General features: G+C 46.6%; 1 protein-coding gene and 1 pseudogene across 1 annotated transcript; both read left to right on the forward strand.

Annotated features, from left to right (window-relative positions):
• The first annotated feature begins 533 nt into the window (after nucleotides 1-533).
• Nucleotides 534-5189, forward strand: LOC123046752 (disease resistance protein RGA2-like). Its single transcript, XM_044470184.1, has 3 exons — nucleotides 534-1243; nucleotides 1564-4153; nucleotides 4234-5189. Exons 1-3 carry the CDS (start codon nucleotides 940-942, stop codon nucleotides 5183-5185), a joined length of 3846 nt encoding a protein of 1281 aa, XP_044326119.1. The 5' UTR covers nucleotides 534-939; the 3' UTR covers nucleotides 5186-5189.
• On the forward strand, nucleotides 5189-8396 carry LOC123046753 (uncharacterized; annotated as a pseudogene).
• The last annotated feature ends 5842 nt before the right edge of the window (nucleotides 8397-14238 follow it).

The following is a 14238-nucleotide window of genomic DNA, read 5'->3' on the forward strand; positions in this document are numbered from 1 at the left end:
TACTTATCGGAACCAAAGCATCTCAAATGCTCAATTATGATCAGTGCCAAGCGATAACATGGCCCTTCGTGATGTTTTGTCCGGCACTGCTTGTACCATTTCTCCTGTATGCATGTGCGCCCAGAGATTCCAGGCTGCTATAGGCCCAATACCTATTCTTATTTCTCTTCTCTGGGCTCAGTTACCATGAAAGTGCCCAGTAGTTGGTATGTTACATCATAAGCTAGTATTTTGTACAAGGCTGACAGCTATGTTATGTTTGATTAGTATAAAGAGGCCTCCCAGCCAAATACACCATTAGTTAACGCAACTATGGGCTCAAGACTTGACTCACGGCCACCATAGTTCCACCGCTGTGCAGACCTCGCTTCAAGCTGACATGAGGGCCATGTGCTTCAGTTAAAGGAATTCTAGCGTTAGTTGGGGAACCTAGCTGTTTTTGGTGCATAGTTTGAATCATATCTTATTTGCGGCCTGCCATGTTTTTTGGTTAAGTTAGCTCTAGACTCAGTTTCCATGAAAGTGCTCTGTCGTTGGTATGTTAACATCATGAGCTAATCTTTTTTACATGGCTGACAGCTATGTTCTGTTTCATTAGTAAAGATGAGTGTATTGCACAGCCATACAAGTATACAACCAAATACACCGTTAATTAATGCAACTGTGGTGCCAAGACTTGACTCATGTGCTTCCTTGTAAGTTCCATATCCGTGGAGACCCTATCATCCTAGTTGTTACTTGGTAATGCTAGCTGGTTTCGGTGCATAGTTTAACTCTCTCTCGTTTGCTGCCTCCCTTGCTTTCTGTCTTCCTAGTTCCTTCCTTTTGATGCATTATTATTGCCCTTCATTCCTCTAAGTCCATCTGTTTGGTTTCTCCCCTGCGCAAGGCCTGCTTTTGCTCCTGCCATTGCCGTGCTGTCTTAGGTGTGCGGGAGAGATGTCGGGGTTGCTTGGCACGGTTGTTGATGCGGCAATAGGATGGCTGGTGGAAAGCATCCTTGGGAACTTCTTCACTGGACATATGGAATCCTGGATTCGTGAAATTGGGCTTGCCGAAGATGTGGAGAAGCTTAAATTTCAGATGAGGTACGTGCAGATGGTTCTTGCTGCTGCCAAGGGAAGGAGGATTGACAATATGCCTCTGGCCCAGTCACTGGATGATCTCAGAGAGCTGCTTTATGACTCAGAGGACGTGATGGATGAGCTCGACTACTACCGACTCCAGCAACAGATTGAAGAAGGTGCTTCATTTGTCTAACCTGTTCTATTTTGGTTGCTTCCAGCTTCTTTATATCGGTGTGTTTGTGAACGCTACCTGGTGGCGTATAGTTTAATATGTAACCAAGAGCAGCTGAATGTCGTAGGCACTGCCCCTCAGACTAACTCTTGCTTAATCATGATTTTTTCTGAATGATTCAACTTTTGTTAAAATTGTCGACGCTAAAGGTAGAGATACCTTATGGAACTTTTATCAATTATTAGTACTTACACGATAATATTTGCTTTTGCTTAAGTGGCTCGTTTTGCTTGTACTAAAATAACTGAAAGTTTTCTTATGCAGGGAAAGGTTGTACTGCTCCTACTGGTACTAATCCTGATGGAAGCTATGTGTCCTCATCCACTCTATCTTCTGTTGTTAAATTAGTACTCAGCGCCACAAGCCAAATAACTGTTTGGATCTCACGCGGTAGAAAAAGGAAACGTGAAGAGGAAGGACCAGCTCATTGTAACATACTGCCTTTTGAGATTAAAGATAACATTTCTAAGAGGATCAATGTAATAGTGAATCTTCTACACAGTAATGGCAATTCTGTGCAGGGGGCTCTTCAGCTTGAGATCTTGCGCCCCATGGCAGCATCAAGTAAGAGTCAGAATATTACCAGAAATGCTCACATGACAACTTCTCATTCAATTGAACGTCAGGTGTATGGGAGGGATGCAGAAAGAGATGAGATAATAGATCTATTGATAAAGGGGGGATCTAGTGATCTGAATGTTTTACCAGTGGTTGGCATTGGTGGTATTGGGAAGACGACGCTGGCTAGATATGTATACCATGATGAAAGAATTATAAATCATTTCGATTTGAAAATGTGGATTTGTGTATCCACAAACTTCAGTGAAAGGAGATTGACAATTGAGATCTTAGAGCATGTCTGTAAAGATAGACAAGAGTACGAAAATGTAAGCAATTTCAATGTACTACAGGACATCCTTTTGAAGTACATCAGAAAGAAAAGATTTCTGCTCGTATTGGATGACATGTGGGAAGACAAGGACAAGATTGGATGGATTAAACTCTTGGCTCCATTAAAAGGTAATAAAGTAAGTGGTTGCATGATACTAGCAACAACCAGAATGAAATCAGTTGCAGAAATGATACAAACGATGGATGAAGTCAGAATGAGTGGCCTCAATGAAAAGGAATTTTGGCTGTTATTCAAGGCATGTGCATTTGGTAATGAGAACTATGAGGGTGATCCTTATTTGCAGTCTATTGGCAAACAGATTGCTAAAGCACTAAAGGGCTGCCCACTTGCTGCACAAAGTGTCGGCGCACTTTTGAACATAAGTGTTAGCGATAAGCATTGGAGGACAGTTCGGGACAAATGGAGATCTCTTCAAGAAGATGCTGATGATATTTTACCTGTCTTGAAGCTCAGTTATGATTATCTACCTGTCTACCTTCAACATTGTTTCTCGTATTGCTCTCTATTTCCAGAGGACAAACAATTTGATGGGAAAGAATTGGTCCATGCTTGGATATCACAGAATTTTGTGCGGTGTGAAGACCCTACCATGAAATTGGAGGAAACAGGGCAGCGATATTTGGATAGATTAGTTGATTTGTGCTTCTTCCAAAAGGTTGGCTCAAAGTATGTTTTGCATGATCTAATGCATGAATTGGCAGGGAAAGTTTCATCAAATGAGTGTGCAACTGTACATGGATTGAAACATGAGGAAATTCGATCAAGTGTTCGCCATTTGTCAATCATTACTACTGCTTTTGATAAAGATAAACTTGACAGTTTTCCTATTGAGAAGTTTGATAAAATACTTCAGAAGGTTGGACCTTCACATAAATTGAGGACTTTGATGTTGTTTGGGCGAAGCAGCATAAATTTATTAAGGTCCTTGCATACTTTATGCAGGGAGGCAAAATGTTTGAGGTTCCTAAGAATTTATGTGACAGATGCTGACATCAGCTCTATACTCAGTTTGTTAAATCCATACCATCTTCGCTATGTTAAATATATTCATGTTGTCATTACAGACAGATCATTGTATAGAGTCTACGACAACAATGTGTTTCCTCAAGCATTGACAAGATTTTATCACCTTCAAGTATTGAATGCTGGTATTTCAGGCAATTTTCCTGTGCCTACTGATATGCATAATCTTGTTAATTTGCGCCATCTTATTTCTCATGAGAAAGTGCATCAGGCAATAGCTTGTGTTGGCAATATGACCTCTCTTCAGGAACTAAGTTTCAAGGTTCAAAATGGTGGTAGTTTTGAGATAAGACAACTTCAGTCCCTGAATGAGCTTGTAGTACTTCAAATTTCTCAACTTGAAAATGTGAATACTAAAGAAGAGGCCAGTGCGGCCAGCCTGTTAGACAAAGAGTATCTAGAAGCATTGTCCTTGTCATGGGAGGATAACAGTACGAGCCTTCAACCAGAGGCAGCAAAGGATGTGCTTGAAGGTCTTCAACCACATCAGGATCTCAAAACTCTAGAAATAACTGGGTACGGTGGTGCTACCTCCCCAACCTGGCTTTCTAATACTTCCTCACTCATCTTACTGCGGACACTTCATCTAGAGAAGTGCAGGGAATGGCAAATTCTTCCAACTCCTGAAATGCTTCCTTTCCTTAGGAAGTTAACGTTGATCAGGATGTTTAATTTATTGGAAATCTCAGTTCCTTCCTTGGAAGAGTTGATCTTGATCGATATGCCAAAATTGGAAAAATGTACCGGTTCTTATGGAATGGAATTGACCTACAATTTAAGGGTTTTGATGATCAAGAACTGCCCTCAGCTGAATGAGCTCACTCTTTTCCAGAGTTACTCTTCTTTCGACGCTGAGCAGAAATCATGGTTTCCATCTCTCAGGAAACTCTCCATCGGGCAGTGTCCTCATATATTGAAGTAATTTTCTTCTCTATTTTTTTTTCTGTTCGAGACATTTGCGAATTCTTGGACACTTACATTGATAAATGATGTTGCAGCAACTGGTCACTCCTTCCACTAGGGGAAATGGGGGCGCTCAAGGAGTTGGAGTTGATGGACCTGCATGTCGTGAGAGAATTGGCAGTTCCTTCTCTGGAGAAGTTGGTGTTGATTAAAATGCCAAGCCTGGAAGTTTGCAGCAGTCTAACAACTTCTCCACCTCTGCAACTCTTACCTTCCCAAGGAGATCAAAAGGGATGGCTATTGAGTCTCCTTGGACTCACCATCCATGAGTGTCCTTCTTTGATAGTGTCGCACCCTCTTCCGCCTTCTGCTCTAGTTTCTGAGTTTTCCATGAGGGGTGTTTCGACACTTCCAACAATGAGGATAAAGTACGGATGGTTCAAAATCGAATCTAATGTATTGAGTGTGCTAGATAACAGTATCTTGGCATTCCATAATCTTCGGGGCATAAGACGGTTGCGCATAGAAAACTGTCCAAACCTGGTCTCTCTTTCAAGTGAAGCTTTCAGGCAGCTCACCGCTTTGGAGCACTTAGTTATAAAGGACTGCCCTAATCTGACTATGTCAAACATTATGCCAGAGGTTGTCCAGGAAAACAGCACGTCTGCAAGCAGCCTTGTCCCCCCATCTCTCAGATCTGTCAACATTAGCACATGTGGCGTTACTGGGAGGTGGCTATCTCAACTGCTTTCACATTTGCAGTCCCTTGAGGAGTTGCTGTTAACTGACTGTCCGCAGGTGAAGTTTCTATCTATCAGTCAACCTACAGAAACGGAAGGAACCAGCAGTTTAGCTTCAGCAGTGATGACCTCGGCCCAAGATGAACATGAATTGAAACTGCCATATAATCTCCTATGTTCTCTCAAGGTGCTATGGATTCAGCAAAGCCTGGATCTGGAGTCCTGTGGAGGTAGTAGAGACTTCACAGGATTCACCTCTCTTACGGAGGTGGCTAACACAAATGCTTTCACATTCGCAATCCCTTGAGGAGTTGCTGTTATGTAACTGTCCACAGATAAAGTTTCTATCAATCAGTCAACCTACAGAAACGGAAGGAACCAGCAGTTTGGCTTCAGCAGTAATGACCTTTGCCCAAGATGAACATGAATTGAAACTGCCATACAATCTCCTACGTTCTCTCAAGAAGTTATGGATTCAGCTGAACCTGGATCTGGAGTTCTGTGGAGGTAGTAGAGACTTCACAGGATTCACCTCTCTTACGGGGCTAGTCCTTTGCAGTTGCCCCAAGCTGGTCTCATCGTTGGTGTGTGAAACGAAAGATGATGGTACCATAGAAGTTGGATTGCTCCCACCATCACTTGAAGACATTGCTATCGGTCCTCTCCCAGAGAACTTGCAGTCATTCACTCCTCAAGGCCTTCTCCAACTTAAAAAGTTAAGTCTACGTAATAGCCCATGTTCGAAGTCTGTACAGCTGCATTCCTGTACGGCCCTAGAGGAGTTGCGAATCTTGGGGTGTGTCCAGCTGGCTGCACTGGAGGGCTTGCAGTTCCTCACCTCCCTCCTAAGCTTGAATATTGAGATGAACCCCCAGCTGTCTTCTGCATGGGATCTCAAACTGCAGGAGCAAGAACATGGCAGCAATCAAATTCACCTGCTTCCTCCATCACTTGATAAACTTGAGATTTGGGCTCTCACGGACAGCATCCAATCCCATCTTCTGTCTTGCCTTCCTGCCATCACCAAATTAGAGGTATGGCATAGTCCAGAATTGACGTCTCTACAGCTGGGATGCTGCATGGCACTGGAAAAGTTGGAAATTGGAGACTGCGGCTCCCTTGCATCCATCGAGAGCCTCAAGTTCACTAGAAACCTGACATCCTTGAAAGTATTCAGGTCCCCTGGCCTAGTTTCCTGTTTGGAGCTTGTGTCGCATGACCGAGGGGCCTCTAAGATCTGGTCTGGACTAAAAAAATCTTGAGATTGATGACGCATCTATCCTTTCCATGCCCTTCTGCAAACAACTCACATCTCTAACACACCTAGAGTTCAGTTCTCAGGGTGGTGAACAGAGAGAGAGCTTGGTGAGCCTAACAGGGGAACAAGAGAGAGCATTACAGCTTCTAACCTCCCTTCAAGAACTTAAATTCAAGTGGTACACGAATCTCCTGTCGCTTCCTGCAAACCTTCATAGCCTGACCTCCCTTGAGAGGTTATCTATCAGTTGTTGTGAGAGCATCACAAGGCTGCCAGACATGGGCCTCCCATCTTCTCTCAGGCACCTTCAGTTATTCAGTTGCAGTGAGGAGCTATGCACGCAATGCAGAATTGTAGCAACGAAGAAGCTAAGGGTCATGATTGATAATCAGTATGTGAATTAATCACCAGTGTCTACTTCTAAGGTACATTTTCGGGGCATTTTTCCTACAAAATTAGTTTACATGCTCACCCTCTTTCTGCTGAAGGTAATTCATCTCTCTGCAGACTGCAGCCACCCGAGATGTTGTACATATTTCTCCGCTCCCTGTCACCAGCACATTTTGTGCAAGTGTCATTCACCCCTTTGGCTTTCCGCAAGCTACTCTAGCTGCATGATGGATGGACCAAGGAAACCATGTTGAAAGTGGCAACTCTTTTTTGTTTATCAGGGGCATTATGACCTTTTGCTTATTCTTGTGTCTTCTAGTTGCTGGCTGGCTGTGAGCTATGCCATATCAACTGGCCGTGAGTGCAAGCCTTACCATGGGGTATGTTTTTCTTTTCTTTTTTGCTTCTATTTTTATCCTGAATAGCTTTGGCAGTGGCTCCGTGACGTAGTATTTGGTGATATTATATCTTCTCAGTTATTTTCTGGTTAACTGATGAAAAGGTTCAAGTATATTTTCTCCTATTTGATTACACATCACATCTTGTCCAGTTCCATTAATTCACCCCCGTGCTTATTCTGATCAGCACATAGCAATCAATTTAGTTTTTTTGCGGGGGATATCAATCGATGTTGTTAACTAGGCTCTCCGGTATTGTTCGATAAAAAAATGCTGTTAACTGGAAACATGGTAATGCACTGCTTTGCTCTCAGACAGTTTATTATTCTATCACTTCCTCTGTTAATCATTGAATTGGCTGGTATTTTCTATTTGTACTTGACTGTTCAGCATATGAGACATTATTTCAAAAAATATAGGAGAAACATAAAAGTCACTTGTTTACTACCATCTGTCTCATGATGCAGTTTCAATGTGAAAAAAGGATGGGAGTGAGTACTAGGTTTGTTGCTGAAGTATACTACTTGCTATTTTGCTCTAGGTTTGTTATTCAGTGAAACCACGCAGCAGATCATTGGAACCAACCTCACATGGTATGCTTGATGTTGCCATGTTACATCATGGCATTTGGAATCTGTGGCCAACCAGTACTACACATTAATTTGCTGGTTGCCTGGCTCTACTATTCCAGGTACATTCGATTGATTATCATGACCTTCATTAACACGTGAGGCACCTTATGTTGCATTCATGTATCTGCCTGCTTTTATATGGTGGACATTTGTTTCAGCTTTCGGCCAAGTTAAGAAAGTGAAGTTGAAAAGGAAGTTTGCTCGTAAAAATGAATTAGACATCCATCTTCATCATCCTATAAGCAGAATGAATTAGAAGCTTATTTTGATTAATTATTTACGTTTATTAGTCTGGACCCTGCAATGCACATCTGATCTAAGCAGGATGAATTTACTGATGAACAGTTTTGATGGTTTCAGGTGTACGTTGGTAGTTGGGCCATGTCCATGAAAAACTGAAGAATGTACAACAATTCAGTCGGTGACTATCTCCTACAAGAACTGGAGCCCAAAGTCAAGAGCTAAACAAGTCGGACCAGCAACACACCGTCTCCTTTCGCTTCCTCTACTGCTTTCTTGCTTCTCAGTAGCAGAGTGGGTGACACTCAACCCGTGTTATCGACCAAGGTTGGGCCGTCACTGAATTTCAAGTTGCTGGAGATGTTCTCACGGAGCTCGGCGAAGAGGGTCTTCTCGCCGCTCATGTAGTTTGAGGCACCCGTGTTGAGATACTAGGCCTCGTAGAAAGAAACCATTGGCTAATATGATAGGAAAAGAAGCTGCCCTGTTTGTATTCTACTGTATAATGAGGCAACAAATATTTCCAAAACTGAAGTGCTACCTTTTTTGGAACAGAGGGAGACCACACCCCGATTAAAGACGGAAAGTAGAAATACAGTAGAATGACGACACCACTCAGTAAGAGTTGTGTACTTTGCTATGTGACCATTCTGTGTCGAGTTTCCATTCTCAGCATTGCATCTGACTGGGCACTGGATGGTATGGCTAGCAAGTAGCAAGTGCAGTTGATCTACTCCCCTAACTGTGCCTTATATAGAGATAACTTCTATATATGCTTTTTGGTACTCCCTCCGGTTATTTTTAGTCTGCGTATAAGTATTTCTCAAAGTCAAAGTATCTCGGTTTTGACCAAACTTATAGGAAAAAACATCAACATTCACAATGCCAAATCAATATTATCATATTCATATTCGTTACAAAATGTAGTATCATGGAATATATATTTAGTATTGTATATGCTGATATTTTTTAATAAGTATTTGGTCAAAGTTTACAAAGTTTGACTTGACATAAATTTAATATGCGGAGTAAAAAAGACCAAAGGGAGTATGTTATATCTCGATGCACACTTGGTCATCGACAGGGCTAAGTCTAACCACCGAATCTTCAAAAAGATTGTTGTTTGCAGAACATGATAAGATCAAGACAAGGATATCTTTTTTCTTTTTTGCGAAATAGTACAAGGACATCAACCTAACTAGTACTCACATTATCTTACCCTTCATTGTACTTCCTCCGTCACATCTCCTTTTATCCATTTTGATGACAAGTATTTTCGGACGGAGGAAGTACCTAATAATGTATCGTTGGTACTATAAAACTCACATGATAGACCGTCATCCGCGACAGCTCAACAAAACTGTCATCAATTACATGATGTGAGACAATACACTCGTGGTTTTCTTCTTCTTCTACTGAAAAAGGGGTTCCCCCGCTTTGTATTCCAAAACAACCAACACCGATACAGGATTGCTGGGGCGAACAGCACAACAAGCCAAAAAGAAAAAGAAGAAGAAGCAAATGCCAACAATGGCAGCTCGACAAGCGCGGATGACTCGCCACCGCTACGCCCACCAGAGACAAACCACTACAACCCGAGGCTCCGAACCACCGCGAACAAAACAGCACCTCCAAAAAGGAAAGCGACGCCGACGACGCTGCTGCCCGGACATGTCCTAGGGTTTCCCCAGCACGCGGAGGGAGGTGGGGGATGGATATCACCGACACCCTTCAGGAAGGAATGGTGGCACCCGTAGGTGTCACCGCGTCGGAGCCGAAGACCGGCAAAGATTTCTCCCGTACTCCAATCCCCACCGCCCAACGGACCGGAGCCGATCAGCCAAACCGCCGCCCACCACCATGCGCCATCCCGGTTGCGCCGCCACCCACGCCGCCTCACTGCGAGCACCCACACGAGGCCAAGAGGACCGGAGAGAAGCGCCCCGCGGAGGGAGAAGCAGCACCGAAGCCGAACGGGAGGGAACCACCTCCACCGCCGTCGTGCGGGAGGATAGAGCCTCCGGCACCGTCGCGGTAGCCGTCCGGACACGACAGCAGGGCATGCCAGGCCACCCCTGGCCCAGCCAGGCCCGAAACGGGCCCGCTAAGCCCCGCCGCCATGCTGCAGCAAGCCGGCGATGGCGCCGCCAGCACCCTGCCACTCATCGCCGCTCCCCCACCTCCCGAAAGCCACGAAGCAGACCCACCCTGCCGCCAGCCCGCCCAGGCCCAGATGGGGCCTGAAGGGCCCAGATCTGGGCTGAGCGGGCGCCGCCAACGGCGCCGCCGCTGACCAGAAGCCCGCCCCCGCTCGCGCCAGGAGCCCCCGCCGCCGCGCTGGACCGTCGCCGCCGAGAAGCACCACCCGGGGTCGCCTCGTCCCGCGCCGGTGGACACCCGAGAGGGGAAAGGCAGGGGGCCACCGCCACCAGCGTCGCCCGGGCCAGGCCCGCAGCGGGCGCCGGCGACGGCGGCAGGGAGGGAGGGGGAGGGAGAGTTGCGCGGGGGAGGAGGCTGGGCGCGACCGGTCGCCCGCGGGGGCGACGCGGTCGCAGGAGAGGGGGGGGGAGCTTGTCAATTCTTTTTCTTCTTCTTGAAAGCCTCCTATGGTAATTAAGTTACCTAAAGATATTTTTGTAATTGAACCGACAAAGTTTTATGCTCTCAACCGAGAACCTCCACCCTCTTCCTATGACCGAAAGCCTACTTTTCCCCTTAGATGTCCTCATTGTCGTCCATCATTGGTGCCATCTTGGTAGCCACATCGGTGTTGTGGTGGCTGGTGGTAGGAAAGCACCACCACCTCTTTAGCAAAACGACTCATTGGCGGCATTGAGTGAGACTGAGAGAAACATCACGAGGGAGCATGTCTACCCAATTGGCCTTATTTACATTGTGTTGTTTGCGAGGCTAGGCAACATCTAAGAGCATTACTAGTAGAATCCTCAAACCCTTAAATCCTCAAAGAATTTATGACAACAAGAACACAATCAACTTCCAAACAAACTACCAAATGACAATCATTGATGCATGGTTTAATAGTTTACATCACAAAATCATCATCTTCCTCCTCTCATCGGCACCATCACCAAAAGTTGCACCTCGGCGCCATCTCCTAGACCACAAGCGGGCTCCATCAAGCATCTCCATCGCCACCGATGGAGTCGTACACACCGCCATCACCACAACTACTCATCGGAGTGTCACCTCGAAAAGTAGAGGACGCAACACGAAACATCCTCTTCCTCTCCGTGATGTCCTCCTTGTAGTCCTTCCACCATTGCAATTGGTCTTGATCCATGTCCTTCTTGGACATCATCATGTGCTCTTTCTCTTCCACCATGAGTTCTTTCCATACCTTTGCCTCTTTGAGCTTGATCATCCTCTCCTCCAACTCGGCCTTGCGCTTTGCTTCTTCACGTTTTGCTTCAACTTGTGCAAGCTTGACCTCTTTCTTCTTCTCAGTGATAAGAAGCTTCATCTCCAATGTCTTCGTTGTCAATTCCTCTCTTGCCTTTATCATGTGGTCCATCTTCTCCCTTAGGCTTGACGCCTCTTCTTCCATCTTGACCCTTAGCTTGCCCTTCTTGTTTCCCTCGGGCTTGCCCACGTTCCTCTCCTCCTCATCTTCACTATCGTCCATCCTTAGCATTGCCGACTTCTTGGGTGCGGTCTCTTGATCCCTCAACTTCCACTTGTCAAAGGTTTGAAGAATTGACCAAACATGCTTAAATGGGAATGGCTTGCCCTTGGAAGCGGCCATCTCCTTGTACCTCAAGCCGGCAATTGTCTCCTATCAACCACACATAAATCACATAAGAACCCACCAATAGCATAGTGCACACACATAATCAAAAAAGTGAAGAAATATGTACTTACATAGTCACTCTCCACGGTTCCACTAGGTGGTGCATCCCTCACTTGGTCCATGGCCGCACTCCAACGAGAACAAGCGGGCTTGATCAACTCCCACCGGCCTTGAAGCGACCGGAATGTGCGATGGATGAACCCACTATTCTTCGGCTTGATCCTACAATAGACGTCCTCGATCCTTTGCCAATAGAGTTTACCGGTTTGATCGGTGCCGGTGGTAGCATCCATTCCCACAGCCGCCTAAGCACGAACCAAGAGGACATCTTCTGCCTCGGTGTAGTTTGTCGACCGAGCGTGTGGGCGGAAAGCGGCGGTGAATGCCTCCACCCCTATCTCGGCCACCTCCTCCTCATCATCCCCTTCATCCTCCTCATCTTCCTCCTTTTCCTCCAAGTCGTCTCCAACCCTAAAGGGGTCTAGAGGCGGAGCTCCGAGGTCCACCTCCGCGTTTTGGAGGAGGTCCATGAACGAGGATGGGGTTGCCATTTCCTCGAGCACCTCGTGCACTGCGGGAGAAGGTTCGGCGACGGTGGCGGGCGGGGCCGCGGCCGCGGCGGTGGGCTTCTTCCGCGGCTTCTTCACGGCCGGGGACGAGCCGACGACCTTGGCGGCCCCTCGAGGCCCATGGCCGGCCGCCTTCGGCCGGCTCTTCTTGGGGGCGGGCGCCCGGGCCGTGGCGTGGGCAGGGGACGGGGGCCGGGGCGGGAGGCTGGGAGGCGGGAGGAGGCGCGGCAAGGCCCGCCCGCCGCCGCTTCGCCCAGACGTGGGTCGCCGCCACCACGTCGGCGACGGTCGGGCAGGCGGGGGCGGGGGCGGGGACAGGCGCCGGGGCGGGCGAGGCGGGCGGGGCGGGAGCGGCGGGCGCGGCGGGCGGGGGCGCGGCCGCGGCGGGGCCTTCCATGGCCGGCGGGGCGGGAGGCGGCGGGAGGCGGCGGGAGCGGACGAGCGGTTGCCTCCCGCGTGATGAGGAGGACTGCGACGAGGAGGAGTGCGGGTTGGGGGAAGATTTTCCCCTCAACCCCTACTTCTACAGATTGCAAAGTCGTTTAAGGGTTGGACCTCTGTTTTTTTACGGGTTGAGGGTTTAGAGGTTCTAGTCTACGGCGTTTTTCGGCGAAAACTGTAAAAAGCGGTTATTTTTAGGGGTTTGAGGGTTTGAGGTCTCTACTAGTAATGCTCTAAGGCTGGTCATAGTGGGTGGGAAGTAAATTAGGCTGGTAACATGCATATGTTACTAGTCTATATTATTACCTTCATAATGGGTAGTAACAGCGAACCAATCTGTGGTTGGATGGTTAGAGGGACTCTGGTATCCCCAGCCCACCAGGGTTCTGCGCGTGTATATGAGCGCTTGTGTCTGTACTGATGTTCAAAATAAAATAAAATAACGGGAAGTAACATATAAATGGTTCTCCCTTCGTTTTTATTTACTCCGCATATTAGAGTTGACTGAAGTCAGACTTCTTAAAGTTTGACCAAATTTATAAAAAAGAATATAAATATTTACCACAACAAATCTATATGATGTGGAAGTACATTTGATAATCTCTACTATTAAAGGAGAATCGTGTTCCGCAACTCCGCCGACGAGTCCGGTCCGAGGTTGCGGAGCGAGGGCGAGCATCGTAGACGAAGTAGTCGAACGCGCGAAAGTAAATGGCACAGAGTGATATGGAGGAGACCAGCTTTATTAATCAATGATCAGGGATTACAATGATGGGTTCCTCGTTGCTTTATATAGGGATTAGGGGGTCAAGGGATAAGTACCCACTTAACGTAAAGAGGGGAACGGGAGGGGCTACCCCGTGCGATACGCACGAGGCGCGCCGCCACCCCAGCGATGACTCGGTTTCCCAACACTCCCCCTTAGGTAATTATCCGTATATCCATGCCTCAAAACTCCGAAAAACCCAGTGGGAAAAATATATGGAGAAAGAGCACATAGTATATGTTGTTGTATTGCACGAATTGCCTCGTCAAAAACCTCGTGTGAGAAACATCAGGAAAACTCACTCAAGGGGAAAAGAGTACAATCCACTCAACCATAAAGTTGAGTACTCGATCATCGGGATTGAGATTTTAGCGACGAGTTTGTGAAGTTTCTCCCCCTGAACCTTGCATCTCTCTAAGTCTCATCATACCAATTCCACGCACACACCTCTCTAAGGTTGATGCCGGTAATGATTTAGTGAACATATCAGCAAGATTGTCACAAGACTTTAGTATGCAAAACTTTCACCTCATTCAACCGTTGCAGCTCATGTGCATAGAAGAACTTGGGACTAATATGCTTAGTGAGGTTACTCTTCACATAACCCATCTGGACTTGTGCAACACAAGCAACATTATCTTTATAGATAATGGTAGGGGTTTGTACGGTGTTCAGCTCACATGTCTGCTGAATGTGGCTGATCATCCGCCGAAGCGATACACACTCTTTCGACGCTTCGAATAGTGCCATGATTTCTGAGTGGTTTGTGGAAGTCGACACAAGTGTTTGCTTGGACGATTTCCAGGAAAACGCAGTTCCACCACAAAGGAAAACATATCCAGTCTGCGATTTGCAATC

Source organism: Triticum aestivum, chromosome 2B, assembly GCF_018294505.1.
Source record: "Triticum aestivum cultivar Chinese Spring chromosome 2B, IWGSC CS RefSeq v2.1, whole genome shotgun sequence".
Classification (NCBI taxonomy): domain Eukaryota; kingdom Viridiplantae; phylum Streptophyta; class Magnoliopsida; order Poales; family Poaceae; genus Triticum; species Triticum aestivum.